General features: G+C 39.5%; 1 protein-coding gene across 4 annotated transcripts in view; it reads left to right on the top strand.

The window, feature by feature from the left end:
* The window catches only part of RAPGEF2 (Rap guanine nucleotide exchange factor 2), a 278,273-nt gene that overhangs the window by 237,689 nt on the left and 19,325 nt on the right, over positions 1-21,259 (top strand). For all 4 annotated transcript variants that reach the window (XM_018562259.1, XM_018562263.1, XM_018562261.1 and 1 more), the window contains 10 exons: positions 8,980-9,157; positions 11,729-11,865; positions 12,950-13,108; positions 14,317-14,469; positions 14,760-14,924; positions 15,216-15,323; positions 15,525-15,728; positions 15,954-16,062; positions 17,592-17,838; positions 20,225-20,382. In XM_018562259.1, coding sequence (XP_018417761.1) covers positions 8,980-9,157; positions 11,729-11,865; positions 12,950-13,108; positions 14,317-14,469; positions 14,760-14,924; positions 15,216-15,323; positions 15,525-15,728; positions 15,954-16,062; positions 17,592-17,838; positions 20,225-20,382 — 1,618 coding nt within the window. The remainder of the gene's footprint in view (positions 1-8,979; positions 9,158-11,728; positions 11,866-12,949; positions 13,109-14,316; positions 14,470-14,759; positions 14,925-15,215; positions 15,324-15,524; positions 15,729-15,953; positions 16,063-17,591; positions 17,839-20,224; positions 20,383-21,259) is intronic.

Raw genomic sequence — 21,259 nt, 5'->3', positions numbered from 1 at the left:
GGCTTACAACCTTTATGTTCCCTCGGGAAGCATTTCCCATCCTGGTGACACAGAAGAAATAAGGACATTTCCTGAGTAGGGATCCAGACATAAATGTTGCCTGCTACTGTCAGAATACCTGAGCTAGCAGCTGATTGGCTGCAAGCTCTATTCAGCCGAGAATTTTCCAACCAACTCCTTCGATCAGATGATCGAGGGATGCCGGGCGGAAGCGAGTGCGCAAATTTCAGACGGTTTTTCAGGAACTGGCCGAAATTTGTATTGTGTGCATCCTTCTTTATATATCTTGGAAATGTATATGGTTACCAAAACATTTTTAAAAAACCAAACACACAGCTCTTGGGGGACAAGAAAGATGGCAACAGCCAACAGTATTGACAAGCTTTTCTTTTGTTTTACATTGGGTTCCCTAGTGCCATTTGTTTTTATGTGATCCCAAGTACCAGCTTGGTATTGTAATGTGTCCCCAAAAATGTAGTAATGGAGTGTAGCGTTTGAAATAATTTGGTAACCTCCTAAAGAGATAATGCCACCCCATTTGTCCTTGTTCCCCATATAGCATGTTGTTCCTTGTAGCATAGCCATGAACACTGTACAGACAAACATGGAGACTGAAGACTGCCGTATTTCTTAAATATACATGTAAAAAGTGATAAAAGTATTGCATTACCACGACGGCCCATTTCTGTTTATGAACTTGAGTTCACTTCTTTAAATGCTGACTCGCATCTATTTTAGTCTGACCTTGACAGCATTATCCCTTTGTACAGCCAGGGTGACCAGTGCACTAATAGCTGTTTAGATTCCTGTAGAGATCACATGATTTCCAGACACCCAAGAGGGTAGAGGTATAAAAAGACTATTGGATTTTCAAGGAGAACAGTCAGACCATTGTAATAGATGGAAAGTGGAGCTTGTGTGCCTGTTAAATGCCATGTGTTTGAAATTCATGTGCAGCTATTAATGTCTGACACATGACTTCCATTGCTGAGATTGTAGGGAATGATGCACACTAATTAGACACCAGATTTGTTTTTTGGCTATGACAGATCTTACGGAATATTTGGCTTTCAGACTTTTTATTTCATACTCAGTTTGTAGTTGTGGCAGAAGAGGATTTTTGATGCCATTTATTCATCATTTGTGGGTCTTTTCAGCTCATCTCGTGCTGACAGATGGTTTTGGCAAACACCGTACAGGCCTTGCAGTCTGTGGGCAGCACTGAGAATCTGCTTGTAATTAAATTTCTGCATACAGACCAGAAACACTGAACCGAGCTAGGAAGGTGCCGCCATATCTATATGACATTTAGTGACAGATCAAGATAGACCGGGCTATAGACAGCTGTGCAGCATTGCTTCCTTTGTAACAGCATGCTCACAGCTACTTTCCACAGAGTTACAAAGTTGTAGCTTGCCTGCAAGTATTATCCTTGTGTTTTATAGCTTATAAGCATGAAGCACTAATAAGGAGTCTATGAAAGAGATCATCTTACAAGGCCATTCATTTCAAGAAATATCTTCCCATAAGATACATACATATTTAAATCATGTTTTTTATCTGGAAAAGCTTCCCTTGTGTATGCATCTAAGAGCCCAGAGACTGTTGCTGGGTGACACCATTTTGAATGGTGATGTCAGCATCCCCAGTGGCGTAAAAGTTGTCACTTGAGTGATACTCTGTTATTCCCCTTTGCCTCTCCCCAGCAGATACATAGAAGGTTATATAGGGAGGTGAGGGAAAGGGTGGAGATGCATGCTGGTCAGCACATAGAGTAAGTCACCAGAAAAGAAGAGGGCAATGACGTGCTAGGGGGCTGTGCTAGATAATGAATTCTTCCTTGAATAGTCAAATTTTTAAGCACGTTCAGGAGCACAGTTCAAGTCTTTAAAGGAGAACTATGGGGTTAGGGCTTTTTCACATAGTTCTCCGAAGGGTGACGGGAGGACGCTAGTTTGTGTCCTCCCGTTACCCTTCGGAGAACTATGTGACTACAGCTCGCGGTATACTGAGACGCCGCAGCTGAAACGGATCCCGACAATTATTTCTGGATCCACCCAGCTGCGTGAGTGACAGCTAACTCTGCCTATATAGAGGCAGAGCCAGCTGTACTCGCCCCCTCCCTTGTCCGTTCCGCCAGTCAGCGCTGGAGGATCGGTGCGGGGAGGGGGGAATCCAGGCAGAGCCAACTGTACCTGCCCCCATCCGTTCCGCCAGTCAGCACCAGAGGAGCGGGGAGGGGGGAATCCAGTCACTCCCCTGTCACGGCTCTCTGCCGTGACGGGATCGAGAAGTGAGCGAACGCTGGTATGTGTTTGCTCACTTCCCGATCTACTAAGCCGACCTGTGACAGTTTAATTGTCACAGGTCGGCTAGAACTATGAGGTGAGTGAAAAGCACCCCCCTCATAGTTCTCCTTTAAAACAATAAAAAAAATGAAAAGCGCTGCAAATGTAAAAAATATACTTGCTGTTTTAACTGTAATTTTTTAAGTTGGTAACAGGATCTCTGGTAGTAGTAAATCTGTAAGTCCCACCTCAATCAGTCCTGGAACACATTAATATACAATATGTGGTACTTTCACATATGTCTGCATGGTATAGAGGTGTATATCATGTTATTACACCACTAAACTAATTGAGCTTGGGGAATTTTTTAGGGATTCTGTTAAGACTCTAAACCCTGACTTTGATATTCTATATTACAGTTGCAGTGTACATGTAGTTTGTTCCTAATTTTTTTTCTTTTTAATTATTGCTAGGAAAAAAAGGAAACCAGTAAACACACTGTTCTGCACTGTACTGCATTAGGAAACTGTAAAACAATAAAAACACTGTGCTGCTTTAGAAAAAAAATAGGCTGTCAATTAAAAATGATCTGAGGATGAATAAGATGATACCATATTTTGGCAGTGGCAGTGTAATAGGAATTTTAATTTGTATTAATGACCATTTAAAGGCTTGTTATGATTAAGAAAGCAAAAACATTTGATTAAAACGTATTAGCATGTTTTAGTAAGCTAACCTCATGAATATTCAATGCAATAGAAATGAGCCAGATTAATGGGAATTATCACGAAGTATTGTAGGCATGGCTGTCATGGTTCGAACAAGGGCCCCTAATTAGACATCCAGCAATTTAAAAGGAAGGATGGTTCCCTCTTGCTTAATCAGCATCTTGGTGAAATAACTAAACCTTTGGAGAGGGTTTTTTGTTTTGTTTTTACCATTTTATGTTGGCACAATGTCGCAATAACATTACCACTGTTGTATTCCTGAGACATGCGTATGTTTAAAGGTAAAATGACGCAGCCAGCACTATTCACTCTTGCCTCCTTTTTTTTTTTCTTTTTATTTGAATAAATCATGAAACGGCATCTTCAGATGGCTCTCGGCATTGATCTCATAACAGACCTCATTAAATATAAATTTTACTCCTGAATTTTGAATGTCAAGCATTTTGCATGGAAGAAACACTCATTATGGGAGAGACAGACTTATCTGGTTAAACGAATGAGACAAAACAATCATTCGTGAAACTTCCGTTGAGACCCGTGTGTGCTTTGCATGGAGTTCTTTTGTCATATATTTTTAGAAAATGTTAAACTGCCAGCAAATGCATTTCTTCTTCAGTATTTACCCTTGATGCAGTTTGTATCTTTCTACTAATGCTGTTACCAGTATCTATTCACCACACAGTTTAAAAAAACAAAATCAGCCAGGTAACCTAATGGTATAGGATATAAAGCTTCAACATTAAACCTGTAATATATAAATTGGTAACATTGAGATTTGGCAAGTTCTGTTTAAACTAATGTACTCAAAACTAGATGTAAAAAAATTAAAATCATTCAGGAGCTGAAACAATTCCCCTCGTATTAAAAGAAAAAAAAAAGACCATCATTACTTATGTGTGTGTGTATATTATGCATCTATATATTTTTTCTCATGATAACATATATATTTTCTGTGTATTTCTGTGTAAAATCCCTTTCATATAGCAAGTCATATTGGGCTGTTTGTGTGTATGCAAATGTGTAGTCTTTAAAGTTCACGTATAGGCAAAACATTGGTTATGCATAGAATGGTGAAATGTTAAAACCACGATCAAGATTTCTTGCTTTCCGTGCACCCACTGTGAACATTCACCCTCTCTTTTTCATGGTGCACATTGTGTCTATTATAGAAAGTGCTGGGAAATTAAAAATGTTAATGCTTTCACACGAAGAGAGGCTGAGGGGAAAGTTTCCCATTGGCACACCTGTTAATGTGAAAGCTGTCTAAAAGGGGTTTTCCCCTCGCTTTTGCAGAAATTTCACTTCCTGTTTCCCTTGAGACTCTCCTTGATGGGCCATAGACACCCTTCTCTACTCTAAAAACAAAACGGAACCAAAATGACATTTCTCAGCCTTGAGAAAAATGATGAAACTAGAAAGGTATTTTAAATGTGTGGTGTTACAAATAGTACATTCAAAGCTGATACTGGACAAACACTTGATGCAAAGTTTTTTTAATTCTCTATGCCCGATACAATATGCTTTGCCACTAAGGCCCCATTCACACCTAGGCATTCAGAAGCTCGATTGCCTCATGGCTCCAATGCTCAACAAGAGGAATCCCATTGTTGTCTGTCAATGACCACTGTTCACACCTGAGCATTCTGTCACTTGTAGTGAAATGCCTGTAACTCGAATAAGTACTTGAGCTCCATTTCAGGCAGAATTGTGCATTTTGGCCTCATAGACTTTAATGAAAGCACCTGAAAAACACTTGAAAAGCATGTCTTTATGCTTGTGTTTTTTGGGAGTTTCCCATTTAAAAGTCTATAGGGCCAAAAATGCTCAATTCTGCTCCTGTACTAGAAGTAGTGCATAAAAAAAAAAGCACATACAAACGTGCAAGAAAAGCCTCTACCGGTAAATCATCTGGCTATGCTCATGCTTGGGTATGAATGCAGCCTTGGACTGTTCAATTTTCACTGTAGAATGGCTGATCGCATTATTTTACATACATTATTTCCTTGTACAGCACTACAAGTTAAAATTACCATCTAAATGAATATTTACACCTGGTATTGCCTTCTCACAATGCTGGCTGCATGGGAGTCATGCTGCTTCAAAGGCCATCGGGGGGCCCGTTCACACATCTAGCGGTGACCTGCGCTGTACCGCACGGGAACACTGCAGGTTACTGCTAGGACACATAGAATCACATCCCAGTGCAGGTGTGATGGGTGGGAGCAGCGATAAAATGCAGACATGCTTCATTTTTCAACAGTACAGAGGATCCCACCATAGGTCACTGCACGGCAGCACTTTGGACCGCACTGCCATGCAGGTACCTGAAAAGGATGTATGTATTGTACACTGCCAATAAAGTTTGGGGGAAAAAATGTAAACAGTGACAGCTCCACCAGTTTGCGATACAACACCCACTGGCGGAGCTGTCACTGCACATTAGCCCATCTGCTGAAACACAGTGCTTAATCAGGTGGACTGGTGTGAATGGGCCCTCATATTTCCTGAGTTGCTGATCCAGAACAAGAATGCAGTATGTGAAGTCAAAACACCTGATCCTGCATACTTGTTCCAGATAATCAAGTTAAAAACTATTGAGGGCATGAGACTAGCAAGACAGCCAGGGAACCAGCATTTAACAGAAGATGTAGTTGGGGTTGGCAGCCTTTTTAATTTTCGCAGGACAGATGTCCTGGAAGCACCAAGAAATTCCTAGAAATAGATATTGCTTGTGGTTTCATTCCCATCTTCTGACTGGCCACTCAGTTAGGATGGACATAACAAAGACACATGCTTGTGTGTAGAAGTTGTGATGGGGCACCTGAGGACACACCTAAGAAATTCAGTGCTATATTTAGCTGCCGCGCTGTTTTCGGAGTGTGATCACGTGCTGCTATGAAACAATTATTGTGTGATGGACTGCGTTGTTGCAAATGCAGGGGAGAAACCACAAGGGATTGCTGTATTTAGAGTAAGATGAATGATGGAAGCACTCATTTGCCTGTATTTAAGGTTTGTCGATGGCAAATACCAGCAACATTCAGTGAAGTAAATAAATGAGAAGATTCTTACTATGGGCTCCTGCACTTAAGATGGATGTCTGCACTCTGCAGACACATTAACAGCAGTAAACTGAATTTGTGTGTCTAAGGGGAGAATTGGATGTCACTCTGCTCTGACATTACTTCATCTTGGGAAATGTGGTGGCTGGAAATGTAGTCACTAAATGCTGAATCAGGCCAGAGAAATGTGCACCTTCCCAGTTCTCAAAGGCATAAAAAGCTGCAGGGCTGAATTTTATAGCAACTTTCATTTTCCCTCACAGACGTGTCTCCTTCCAGGTTTTATAACTCACCTTTGGCGTTTTCTTTCCTGAAGTTCTGCTGCCTGTGGCTACCTAGCAGCAATTGATAGCAGCTGCTTATTCACCGTGGCAGCTAGGGAACACTGCATTAGTGCAGACAAATTGAATGTTGGTTCATTATGTCCTCAGCGGGAGCATTGTCACACTCATCTGTTTCCTAGCATATTCTTATTAGTCATCCGTGTTTCATTAACTGTTACGCTGCTGACAGGGCTGCGCCAAAATATGGCGCATCGCGCTACCTAGGCTTATTGGCCACAGACGGTGACTTACCATGCCAGTGAATCTCAGACAAAAGGCCATTGATTTGCCCTGATACATTGTTTGCTTGTCGGGAAAGTTCCCCAAATTACTAAATGTTTGCTTTTGCAACTCCTTAATTAAATGATTTTCTCTAAAGCCTACAGCTATAGTAAAATCTATCAGTTTTTATATGTGCTATGGGGATTCCGTAGCAAGACGGCGCTGATGGCATTAGAATTGTCCGGAAGCAGATTTTACACATTACATATATTCGAAATAACAGCAGTGCCCCATACAAATCATTACTGGGTTCACTTTCCCTGAAGATACCTTTTTAAACAAGGTTATATTTTGGGGAATGGACCAGTCTGTCATACACAGTGCATACTGCCATTCTGAGGATAAAGGTGGCCATACACTTTACAACCATCGCAAGTCCTTAGTCTTGCGATGGTTGTAAAGTAATTTAAAAAAACGTACGATCTGCCTATCTTGGACAGGCAGATCGTATTTGCGATCATCGCAAGCCCGCCCCCCTGAGGGCTTGTGATAACCGCAATGCTGAATGGGCAGTGTGCGCGTGCATTTGCCTCCCGAGCATCATTCAAACCAGCCGAAAATTGTAAGATTTTCGGCTGGTTTTCTAGCATGCTCCTTAGACAAAAGACGTGCGACCGTACAGTAGAAACGGTCGCACACCTTCATTCACACTGCACGATTCTTGTACGATCGTGGGATTTCCTGCGATTCTCGTATGAGAATCGTGCAGTGTATGGGTACCTTTAGACTGCCATGTAACCTGGCAACCATCCCGTAGTTGCTCATTCATTGTACCACACTGCCCATAGTTCCTTTTGTATTTATAAACTGTTTTGTTTTCTGCTTCTGCTGTATGTAATCAAAGCAGGTTTTTTTTTCTTCCAAAGGATCCTCTTTAATGCTCACTGTTTATTCTTTGCTCTCACCAGCATACAGTTGCCTTTAAATGGCTTTTCAAATTATCCGTAGGCAGCATAGCAGCATGGGATCAGGAGGAAGAGCTGCTGCCTTATGTGTTTATAATATAGATATGGAAAATGTTCTTTAGGCTAGAAGCTGTGCAGGTTCTGTATCTGGCAGAATGTTGTAGAATAATGACAGCACTGTGATAATACTAGCCTTATGCAACATGTCTCCGTGAAATTGTAGAGTATTGCATTTTCCTGTAATCACCACTGACCCTAGTAATAAGTTTCGTGTTTATGGGGAATATTCTGCTCATGCTTCCAACAAAACGTAGACATTTGTGGGTGAATATATAATAATTTTAAAAAAATAACAACATGCCTACATGCAGTGACTTTTTACCAATGGGCTAAACACTTCTGAATATGATCACAGTTGTGTGGCATCTGAGCATAAGCTTTGAAGTGATGGGGTACAGCATACCTCCCAGTTTTCTGAGATGCAAAAGAGGAACATCTTCCTGAATAATGCATTTAGGCAATGGAAACACCCCTGCCACCCCCTTACCTTCTGCGAACCGTTAAGCATTTATATGTAAAAAAATGGTTAAATCCAGAACTTTTTTTTATCACCCTTACTTTTCCTTTATATTGACTTTTCAAAATGGCAAACGATTAAGAGGAAGGATGATCATTTTAGTGTAGACCAAAAAGAGGTACAACTGAGGAGGAAAGAGGAATTTGGTTCCAAATGAGGGACAGTTGGTAGGTATGGGTACAGAGAATTTCTTGTGCAGCTACTGGTAGAAAACAGTGCAGTCTATCAGACAAAATAATGTTTTTTAATTATTTTTTCATACATGGACAAATGGAACTCTGTTTTGGTATTCCCAAGTGTGGAGCAGTAAATTAATGAGCGGAATCTTTGAAAATGTCAAATATCATGGGGATTTGAATAAACCTAACATGGAATGACTACTGGACATCAGCAGACTGTACAGGGAAAAGATTTTAAAGCTTTTTTAGTAATTATTGGCAGAAATTGAAAGAAGGATAAATTGTGTTGGTTCAGATACTGATCTACAGTAAACAGTATGTTTTTACCGTTCACACTAAGGTGTTTATCAATGTTTTTACCCAGGATTTACTCATTTTTCTAATGGAATCATGGAAAAATTGGCGAATCTTGGCGGAAAACATTGATAAATAGACCCCTGAGTTTGGAAAGGTGGGGTATAACTTGGGCTAGTCAGGTAGACTCTGAAAGTCTGCTCTGCGTAGGAAAAACAACTATTCTTGCTTTATTGTCACAAATTGAAGTAAAGCATATCCCATTGTGTATGCATGGACATTGTAAACCATGGCTAATAGGTTTCAACTGTTTAATTTGATTGATTCTTTTTTTTTTAAAGGCCACAGAAAGTGAGCCCGGAGATATGGACCTGAGTGGGCTGCCAGAGACTGCTGTAGACTCAGAAGATGACGATGACGAAGAGGATATCGAGAGAGCATCTGATCCTTTAATGAGCCGAGATATTGTTAGAGACTGCCTGGAAAAAGATCCCATTGACCGAACAGATGATGACATTGGTATGTGGACAAAAAGCCAGATTGCCAGCATTGAACAGACAGTCCCACCTTTTTAATCCTGTCTTTCGCTGACATAAACACGTCTCTGATAAAGGTCAGAATCTAGCAATCAATCACTGGCCTAACCCACCATAGAGGAAGAACAGAATCAAACACGCTTCATCAATATGCTTCAGCACAGAATGTACCATGTAATCGCCTTGCAGCTCGTCCGAGCCGTTGTGATGGCTGACAATCCCCTAGCTGAAGTCCTTGCTTCTATTCCTTATCTCTGGTGTTTGACACTCTTTTTGGATGTACTCTCACCACTGCACACTGTGTTCTTTACATGGCCATTCTTCTAAAAATGCGCTGCTGTAATAGAATTTTTCACCTACAAAATCTTAACCTGCCGTGTTTTCCTGTGCACCTACTTGATTTTTGTCTTTTTGTTCTGGAAGCACATAGTTCATGATATGCTGAGCATTTCCAGCAGTAATATTTGGCCCCCATCCCAAATATGCTGGAGGAGTTCATAGTATTATGAATGTGTGTCTGAAATACAAAGTTAAATATACTTTCAGGTATTATTTCAGTCTCTTGCCAGGTTTTGTAGGAATCTCCTATTTATTTACATTTTAATGTTTTTTATACATGTTAAGCAGAAATCCATTTTGTTTGCTTGCTGCAACAAGAGTCCTCTACATCCCTAGTTCCATAATGTTCTCATTTTAATTGAATTAATGACCTGAAGAGCAGCGTTCACTGAGCAATGCAGCAGCTTAATTGTGTACACGTCACCTGCATTGACATGACTTGTGCCTCTTCATTCCTGTTGCCATGGCAAAGCTTACCAGACAAAACAGCCTCTTCATCCATCTGGTCTTTTAAATCATTTGCACCTTTACTTAATACTGTCACTTTACCAATTGGCATCTTCCTACCTAAAATCTTCTGTAGAACTATAAGATCTCATGTAACAGTCAAGCAACGCTGTCCTAACTCTGAGAATCAGACCTCATTTAAGGACCTTCATGAAAACTGGCATGCAGATACAAGTACGGTTAAAGCCCAATTACAAACTCTTCATTTATTATTATCATACAGTCATGCTATGTGTACAGCAATAAGACCCTGTGCTGGCTTCACTAGGAGAGTCAGACCTCATCTCTGATTCACAAGCAGCGGCCCTGCAGTCCAAGCCCCCACCTGAACAATACTTTAATGAACAGCACTCTGTCTAGCTGGGCAGAGAGTTTCATTGGGACATTAAGGGGGGGCCATGCCTGACTGTAAACATCCTGATTGCATTATAGTAATAGCTTTTAAGAGGTTTCAGTTGGACTTTAAAGTGGAGGTTGCACCTACAAAAGGACCACTTTTTAGGTTTACTTCACATTACTTAACCACTGGGAAAAAATATAAAATGTTTGTGAGGGGGAAAAAATGCATTTTCCCTTGCCTTCTGTCCGCAGCACCTAGATGAGGGTGACTTCATCCTCCATCCAGAGAGATCTGGGGAATGTAGCGTACTCCAATCCATGCTGAGAATATGTATCCGGCACCATGTTGCAGTGTCTTTTCGCAGGATTTGGAGTTCTCATCATTCCCTGGGGTCTCATCCGAAGATGATATCACCCCCTTAATCTGTGGAAAATAGAATGTAACATCTTTAGGTATACCTATTCCTATAGATGTTTTTTTCCCCCCAGTTTTTCAGCAAGGGGGAGGCCGATAAACATAAACAGCAGACCTTGCACTACGGGCATTTTTCCACTTTAAAGCCTCTGTTACATTCTAGCTGTATTTTATTTCTGTGCAGCTTATAGTGGAGTACCAAAACTCAGCATTTTTGATAAGTCAAGTTGGCCAATAAAGAGAATCATTTGAACTGCACGCCTTGTGCTGCTTATAAAACTAACTGAGTTGTTTCTTCGCTTCTATGTTAATGTTATTCTTTGTCCTCTTTGCCAGTTTAAATTCTATTGTCATTCCCTGACAGATCTTGCAAAGCTGGAATAACTGCACATTCCTTAGATTGTTTTCATTCTCAAGATTTCTCTTAATGCAATCTGAGCATTCATAACTTTGTTTTAAAAGAAGCACTGTGCTAATGTTTATCCATCCATGTTAAAGGGGATTTTCAGGAAAAAGTACATACAGTAAAAGTACAATAGTAGTACTCGGAATGTCCCCAGCTCTCGCAGCCCCTTTGTAAACATCACCCCCATTCATCCTGCAACTGCTTACATCACTTGGCATATTTCAGTTCGACCAGCAATTCACATTAGCTTTCATGGAGAGTCTTTATTTTTTATGATTGGACTGCGGTAACTATCTTTACAACTGACAGTGTTCTTCCTGGAAGTGCCTGAGACCTGTCGGGGAGTTGAGGGGGGCTCGTAATACAGGGAGGGAGTTTCAATCAAGTAATGGATTTTGCTTGTCAAGACAGCGTTATGAGCCTTTTCTAGTGTTCGCTTATTAGTTCAGCATATGTCTGTATGTATTCATTCTTATTGTCTGGGATTTATTGTTTTCGGTTGATAACACTATAACTGTGCATCACCTTAATATTCTTCTCTGTTCTAGAACAACTCCTGGAGTTCATGCATCAGTTGCCTGCTTTTGCCAATATGACGATGTCTGTCAGACGGGAACTGTGCGCTGTCATGGTGTTTGCTGTTGTGGAACGGGCAGGGACTGTCGTACTAAATGATGGAGAGGAGGTAGGAGATTTGCTCTTTGATTTTGAGCTTTTAGATTTGACTGATATGAGATGATAGGAATGGAGTCGTTTAAAGGCATGAATGCATGAGTGTTGTTGTTCAACAGCGTGACAGTGGCACAGGTTACTATGCTGTCTATCTAAGTTAGAAGAATATTTTAGGGCCCCTATGTCTAGGCAACAGAAATTTGTCAAGGGAAACTGACATGTACGTAGATATGTATAAAACTGTATTTAGAGTATGGCAATCTATGCCAAGGTAACAACTGCAAAGGATATTCAGAGATTGTCCCATAAACTGTTCGGTTGGTTTTTATGTTTATCCCATGTGTGCCTTTTATTTACTTGAGAACCAACAATAAATCTGAAAAATGTGCCCAATAATCATGACCTGATGAACGCTAAAATGTAGTTCCTATTGATTACCACATGCAATTGCACTGACATCTAAAGCTACGTTCTCTAGTTGCAGAGAGGTTTAAGTGAAATGCATATGATCATGGTACTCCTCCGCAAAGTGTATGTATAGCAAAAACTTTTTGTTTGTTATCAGTGCATCCCTACTGTTAATGTATACTGTTTCAGTGCAGCACAGACAGAGTGCACAGGAAGATAGAAGCTTGCAGGATCAACAATTATTTTTTTTTGTACTTGCTACAAGAGATTTACTCTTTACTTGACATTACACTTTAAGATGTGTGACTTTGGTAGATGTTTCCATCTTGCACAAGGTCTAGTTGGGTCCCTGGTCTCATAGGACCTGTGTAGTTGGATGTTTTCTGTGTCATGTGCATGGAAGAGATCTATGTGTGACTATTTTGAAGGTGTGTGTACGGGGCATGCGAATGTTTGGTTATCTGACAATGGGTGTGCATTAAATATATATATATCTATATATAGATATATCTATATATCTAGATATATCTATATATAGATATATCTATATATAGATATATAGGTAGATAGATATATGAGAAACTATTATTTTGTAGATTTTCAATGCTGTTTTCCTGAGTGTGAACTGTTTAGCACTAAACGATTCCTGTGTGATTTTAATGATATTGGCTTGTGTCTTGGCCCTACAGCTCGATTCCTGGTCAGTCATTTTAAATGGCTCAGTGGAAGTGACATACCCTGATGGGAGAACAGAAATACTTTGCATGGGAAACAGCTTTGGAGTCTCTCCAACCATGGAGAAGGAATTCATGAAGGGAGTGATGAGAACCAAAGTGGATGATTGCCAGGTATGTAGGTGTAGAGCAGTGCCAGGCTGCCAGCACGCAGTTACTTTGCATCCGACAGCCGGGTACTTCACATGAGATCATTGGGAATCTCAAAAGCAGTTTGCGGCTTACTTGGACTGCTGTATGTCATTTATGATGTATTCATCTGTTTATGAAATGTCGGATGATTTTACAGTGCTATTAATCACTAATTAGCTATCTGTGATTAATTTAATGTGTTAAGCTAAATAGACGAGCTTGTATCAGTGAATGTTCATCCAGTATCCTAAACATCCCTGTTTTTCTTGGTAGTATCTATGGAATCATAGACTCAAGATGGCCATTGCTCTGTGCTTGTTAGGGTGGGTTTTATCAGTGTCAGGGGTAGTATGGGAGTCAACTAATTGTTATGTACTTGTATAGATAGTTGATTTTGTGCATAAGAAGGATATGTTCTAAAGCACCTATGGTTTTCCACTTGGAATGTCAAGAGAATTGGTACTTGATTCAAGGCAAAGAGTGGTCAGACCAAATCATTTCATTTTGTTTCTTCTGTTGACCTCACTTTGTAGCAAGTTTCTTAGTTGAGTAAAACTATTTATGGCATTTATTTATTGAAAGCGATACTGCTTTACAGCATTTTTTAAGACTTCTGCACAATATTTTATTTCTCAAACTTCCACTAGTACTATATTACAGTTATAAAGGGTTAGTTAAAATAACTTCCATAAGTAAAGTCACAAACTGGGCTTCAGTAAAATGCATTTAATCAAAGCAGGACTTTTTATGGGCACAGAGCACCAGTACCAGTCTTCACTTCATAGTATCAGGTCCAGCCCAATCCAGCTAAATTTGTTAAGGAAGAAATAGAATAAGAAATAAAATATAGTATTTAGTACAGCTCTTTACTATAACATTAAGTTAAATCTTACATTTTATATCTGTAAATATTATTATTCTAATTAGCTGGACCACATGTAAGTACGCCCAGCACTGCAAAATTTGCAGAACTAAAGGTAAAGTTTAGGTTTACAGTTAAATCCTTTACAGCCCCTACATCTACCATGCATTATGCATCTTTGTGGTCGCCCCGAGCCACTATGCGTTTTCTCCTATGCTTTTGCCATTACTGTTTTTTTCTCATTCAACAGTAGAGCAGTTATCGATTTTATATGTTTTTGGGAAATTTTTGTAACATTGGATATTGACTTCTCTTCATTTTCTGCCAGTTTGTTTGTATAGCCCAGCAAGATTATTGTCGCATCCTGAACCAGGTGGAGAAGAACATGCAAAAAGTAGAAGAAGAGGGGGAAATTGTCATGGTGAAAGAGCACAGAGAACTTGACCGCACTGGTACCAGGAAAGGTCACATCGTCATCAAGGTACAAGAAAGTTGACTCTTATTATTACATGTTAATGTAAAAGCTATGGAAGGTCTTTCCTTTATGCTTTTGCTAAATAATGGGAGGACAGTGCTACCTGTTGTCTCTGTACATGCCTTTCTCAATACTGCTGTTAGAAATATGTGGAAAGGTTCAAGCAAGCTAGTAGTTTTGATTAGTATTCAGTATGGTAATCATGCATCATGATTTAAGACACATAGGTCTTACTTATTAAGCCAAAATTGATATGAAGATCGGGCATCTGAACTTACGATATTTTTCATATACAGGGAACTGCTGAACGTCTGACAATGCACCTTGTGGAAGAACATTCTGTGGTAGACCCAACGTATATAGAAGATTTCCTCCTCACATATAGGACTTTTCTGTCAAGCCCCATGGAAGTTGGGAAGAAGTTATTGGAGTGGTTTAATGACCCTAGCCTCAGGGACAAGGTAAGAATGGCAAATATCTATAGAACACTGTGTAAATGAATTGTTTCAGCTGGTGGCTTAGAGGTAAAAATTGCTTTTTTTTGGCAAGATGTGTTAAACCCTCCATTATATGTGGTACTTATTTTACCTTTTATAGTACCTCCTTTTTAAAGCACACCTGTCACTTGTACACCCCTTTTCACTGGTGCCATACATCAATGTGAATAAACGATGGAATTCAGCATACAACTGACAGTGTACCCAATGACCATTCCACACAGTGACCCTCACTTCTTGTCCTTTACCTTGCAGGTGACTCGAGTAGTATTGCTCTGGGTTAACAACCATTTCAATGACTTTGAAGGTGACCCAGCTATGACTCGTTTTTTAGAGGAATTTGAGAACAACTTGGAACGTGAGGTGAGATTTGTTTTTTTTTTCTTTTATCTTTTTTTTTTCTTTTCGTAAGGCCAAATTAACATGCGGTAAAGTTTTTTTTTGTCATGTGAAAGTAACATTTCCTATTCTGTAAATAGAAGCTGATTATGACTATATATGCATGTATTTCAGGTTATTGTCCTCCTGTAGCGTGTTATATGCTGTTTTTCTTCTTGCTTCCAGAAAATGGGAGGACACCTCCGACTGCTGAATATTGCATGTGCTGCCAAGGCAAAGAGAAGATTAATAACACTAACAAAGCCTTCTCGAGAAGCCCCCTTGCCTTTCACCCTTCTTGGGGGGTCAGACAAGGCATTTGGCATCTTTGTTGACAGCGTGGATCCTGGAAGTAAAGCTGTGGAAGCTGGCTTAAAGAGAGGGGATCAGGTATTGTAAGACCACCACCTCCCTGGGAAATCTTTGCTGTTTACTGCTGGGGAAGACGGGCAAGAAAGGAGCAGTTCAATAATTCATGTCAATTAAATCCATTACCTCTGCAACTTCTATACATTAAAGGGAAAAAAAGCCAACACAGAGCCATTCTTTCACAGGAAAGTAAATGTCACAGCTTGGATTATTAATCACGTTGTGTTCCTTGCCCTTTACTTGTAGATATTGGAGGTGAATGGTCAAAACTTTGAAAACATTCAGCTAATGAAGGCTATGGAAATTCTCAAGAACAACACTCACTTGGCTATCACTGTGAAAACAAATTTGTTTGGTAAGTTGATTGCTCATATATTTCATTACATTTTATGCAATAAATGATACCTTTTTAAAATGGTGCATTATTACTGCATAAGATCATTCTCAATGAAAATCTCTTAAAGCTGTCTCTTGCTCAGTGTATTGTCTTTTAATGAACACACTATCAGTAATTCGTATATGTAGATCTGTGTCCACATTTGTCTATTTTCCTGCAGTAAAAGGTATGCATATTATTGCAGGAACATGCATTTCAGGTCGAATTCCTATCCATGTGTCTAATTAATAAGAAAACACAAAAAAAGGGGTCGCCTTTCCTCGTGCAGTATCGTTTATTCCAAAAGAACAGGCATAAAGGTGAACTGAAAGGTACTCACAATACTGAAGTTTAAAACGAGCTGTAGAACAGTAAAACCGGAGCAGTAAAAGAATCCGAATAACGTGTCCTGTATAAAGCACTGAAGTGTCGACGCGTTTCCGGGGTACGCCCCCTTCGTCAGGACGTGAAGGGGCCTGCCCCGGAAACGTGTTGACACTTCAGTGCTTTATACAGGACACGTTATTCTGATTATTTTACTGCTCCGGTTTTACAGTTCTACAGCTCGTTTTAAACTTCAGTATTGTGAGTACCTGTCAGTTCACCTTTATGCCTGTTCTTTTGGAATAAACGATACTGCACGAGGAAAGGCGACCCCTTTTTGTGTTTCTTTCAGATGTTCCAGTTCCCTTGACTGTATTGGGGCTGCACCTTGCATATGTGCTTAGCATTCCTTCCTTGTGAGGGATAAGGATTGTCGCTGGCGCTTCTAAAACAAAAAAACTTTCTATTGCTATGTGTCTAATTAATGTCTTATGTGCTGCAGATTAGAGAGTTTTTTTAAAAAACATGACGTTCTGCATTGTTGTGCATTTCTGCAGGTTAAGTAGACCAGTATATAGTAAATTTGCACAAAAAAAGGAAATTTTGTGTATTTAGCAAAAAAATAAAATCCTAGTCTAAAGGTTTCTTTCTCTCTTTGCATAATAAATGATAAAACGCATATATATGCTGCACATAATACATGCAGTTATGTAACTCTAAAACATGTGGTTTTGCATATGGTGAGGTGTGAAAGGATCCTTAGGTCTGTACTGATGCTGAGCTATAATTGCTGCTTTAAAAATAAAAAAAAAAAGCATTGTAGGTACATCTTAAAATTTCATACAGAAATGTAATGGAGCATCCAATGCATCTTCAAGAATATGAAACACATTGGGCCAAGTACATTCTGGTCAAGTTTTTTTTTTTTTTTAATGTAAACACTCATATTTAAAACTTTTGTAGTTGTGTTTTATTTAGTTATGTACACATTTATCATTCTGTTTTATTTAGTTATTTACACATTTATAGTTGTGTTTTATTTAGTTCTGTACAAATTTATAATTCTGTTTTATTTAGTTATGTACACATTTATAATTCTGTTTTATTTAGTTATGTACACATTTATAATTCTGTTTTATTTGGTTACATACACATTAACAGTAGTTTGTTGCATTCTTTTTCAGTCTTCAAAGAGCTTCTTGCAAGAATGTTGGAAGAAAAAAGAAACAGTGCCCCACATTTGCCCAAAATTGGCGACATCAAGAAAACCAGTCGTTATTCTATTCCAGATCTGGCTGTTGATGTTGAACAAGTTATAGGACTTGAAAAAGTGAGCAAAAAGGCCAAAGCCAACACAGTCGGAGGAAGGAATAAGCTGAAGAAGATTTTGGATAAAACTCGGATCAGTATTCTTCCTCAGAAACCTTACAAGTATGTATGTGTGGAAAATGAGATTAGAACATTGTGCTTGGCAAACATTGTCTTTTTTTTCTGCTGAGTTTACAGTGTTCTGTCATATTCTCCTACATAAAGCTTTGATACCGAGATGCTCACTTGCCACTTTAAATGGTAACCAAAGTTGTCTGTAGGCATAGACCATCAGTGTCATCTAATCTTCTGACCAAAAGGAGTGTGTTTATAAGAAGTGGTCGGACCTACTGCACCGATTCTATCACAAAAAAATAACAACGTGGATTCAGTATTCAATCCAACGAGTAGACTTTTTCCTTCATGGGAGGATGAGCCTATTGATTCAGCCATTTCTATAAGAACCCTCATCTGACCTACTGTTTGAGATGCACTGTCTTCCACAAAACAAAGACATACAGGCTTTGACTTGTAATCCACTGACGCCGGACTTTCATCACGACCTAAACATCATTTCCTTTCTAACAATAGGTCTAATGTCACAAACCGGTTTTGTTATGATGAGAAATAATTAATTACAGAGTGCACACCCTTCTACTACTGCTTGCTACTTCATGTCCTGAAGTAATAAAATAGTTCATTGTATTGCACCCTCCTGCCCAATAGGCCTACTACAGAGCAGTCCTCAAAGGGTCTGCAGATTGTTTTGCCTGTGAACAGATTAGGGCCCCTCCCTTTTTTATTGTAGTGACAGACAACAAAAGCTGCTAGATGTAAGATGCGTGCACTCATACTATCTGAAGCAAGAGGTTTTACATAAATGCATTAAATCAGTGGAAACTGGCAATTATTTGCCTGATGCTATGAAGAAGGAAATCCTGCGTACTCCTGCACAACACATTATGCAAGCCTTAAGCTACGAAATTCTCCAGTAAATGTTTAGACAGAATTGGGCAGCTCCTGGCTATAGCATGATGTAATGTATCAGGAGAAAAGGCACCTGTAGCTCCAAGAGCAATTACCAAAATCTGGAGTTCTAGTGTCATGGATACATAATAACAGCAACATAATATTTCCTTCTGCTCTCTCCCCCAGGAAAGGAAGGTGTCATGGATGCAGGTTTTACTATTGTTGACTGTGTCAGGGATTATATATAGATCTGTCTTTCCATTTGGCATTAATGTGTGATTGTTGAAGCAGAGATGGGGGTAGGATTTACACTTGACAGGATTTCTGGTTCTCATTTAGCATTTCCTAAGAGTCAGGTGAAAATACATTTACCTCTTGAAGTTCACTGACATTTCACTCTGTGTCCAAAGTGTTATCACAGCACAGTGAGTGGGTATGCAACTCCCACGCATACAGCCTAGCAGCATCCATCCATTTGGTTCTAATGAGCTTTTTCATGCGTTCTATTTAAAGGAGCACTAAACCTAAATACAAGCTGGCATATATAAATAAGTTCTGTCAAGACTTATAAGTTAGTCAAGACTTATATAAATAAGTCTTGACTAACCGCTGAAAGGTCAATACATCCAACAGTTCTGTCAGTTTTTGGTAACGATTTTAGGCCAACTCGCCTCTTAGCTTTTATCTCTGGATATAAGATGGGGATAACAGCAGTATAGTTCCTGCTTTCCTGGTCATCTTGGAGTCTTAATCATCCTGCAGTAACAGGCATATTCACCGTTCTCCATTTGTGTTTTGCATGGTATAAAAGCAAAAATCCAACTCCGTTTTTAGTTGGTGTGCAGGCCTAAGGAACTCGGCACAGAGATTTAGCTTTTGGAAGCACAGGGAGTCATAGAAAACTCCCCACCATCATTCACAATTTGAAATCTCAATTTTGGTTGGACTGAACCCTTTAAGGTACTTATAGACACTAAAGAAATACATTTGAAGATTGTAGAGAAAAAAATGGACTTATGGACATTAGATCATCTTTTAATGAAATTGGGAGTGGTGTGCGATGTGTGTGTGTATATATGTGTATATGTGTATATATGTGTGTGTGTATATATATATATATTTATTAATATTAGAGAGAGAGACTGAAAATAGCAGCCACTCTGTGCAGACCTTTTTCAGGGAGAAAATACTACTGGCTGGTGTGGATTTGTTTTGGCCGAAAGCATATTGGGCTCCCAAGACAAGAGTTCAGTGGCATTAGATACTCATCAGTATCAGCTTCTGACTTAGACACTTTTAGATATTAGATATTCGGGGATGCAGTAGATCAATAGGCTATTGTCATTGCATAAACTAATCACCATCTCTCCTACATTTATTTTATATGGATAGGCAAATTAAAATGAATAGGCCATGATTGCATGAAAAACCAGAATTAATATGAAGTAACCAAGTGTCTATGTGGAAATGGGAAGTTGTGAATGTGTACATCATGCATCAGATTTGCACAGAGATCTTACTTAAATGTTTGTTTTTCCAGTGACATTGGAATTGGCCATTCTCAAGATGACAGCATTGTTGGTCTACGGCAGACCAAACACATGCCAGCTACTCTCCCTGTCAGTGGGACACTGTCATCCAGTAATCCAGATCTGCTGCAGTCTCACCACCGTATCTTAGACTTTACCACCACTCCAGGTGAGAATCGCTCCTTCCTATCTTGTGACGGCACCTTTCCCCATCTGGATCTTTTGGCCTATCACCTTGCAGTGACATTCTCAAGGAGCTCCTAACGCTGATCTGTTTTCATTAACTATGCTGATTGCACAAGTTCTCTTTCAACAGCTGCTTACTTATGCCTGTGTTTATTTTTCCACATTTCAGGATATTTTTAACCCACTTAATGATAAGCAATGCATCATTTCGTCGGATATAACCTCTTTTATTATAATGGATCTTGCTGTTGAATGGTCTGATAACCGTGAGTGTGCAGGGCTATACCTGCAGGCTACTTCAGTGGTGGATTATACAGAGCTGTGTGTGTGTCAAGTTTAACCTAAGAGAAAATAAATCATGCATAATGTATTTGTCATGACCTTATGTTGTGACCCTTTGCCTTCTGAGTCAGTATTGTGTGTGATTGAGAAGGTATCCCTGTTTGTGTCATTTTAACATGTACACAACTATGAATTGGGTATACACCTGATAGATTTGTGTTGTATGTGTGCATGTTTTTCCACCACTGGGCTGTTCATATACAACTGGAAATGTGCAGGGGTGCGGTGGGGAGGCCAGAGCAAGTCTAAGACTGGAGCAAAGTCTTGTTTAGGCCTCTTCTAATGAAAAAACCTAGAAGGTTGTCATTAAACATCAGAACTGCCAAATAGGACTAGATGTGCTTTTCTTTTTAAGAGTATTCTTGCATTTTCAGCAAACTAGAGCAGGTTCTACCTTGTCTGCAGAGAACTAATGGTTGAATGGTTACATTACAACTAAATTGCCCAAAATATGATTCTGACACACTTTTCCTGCTTTCAAATACATGTGAATAATGATTCGTGAAGAGCAGGACCAC

Source organism: Nanorana parkeri, unplaced genomic scaffold (assembly GCF_000935625.1).
Source record: "Nanorana parkeri isolate BGI_ZX_2015 unplaced genomic scaffold, ASM93562v1 scaffold568, whole genome shotgun sequence".
NCBI classification, from domain to species: Eukaryota; Metazoa; Chordata; class Amphibia; order Anura; family Dicroglossidae; genus Nanorana; species Nanorana parkeri.
This window is presented reverse-complemented; position numbering and strand designations above follow the sequence as displayed.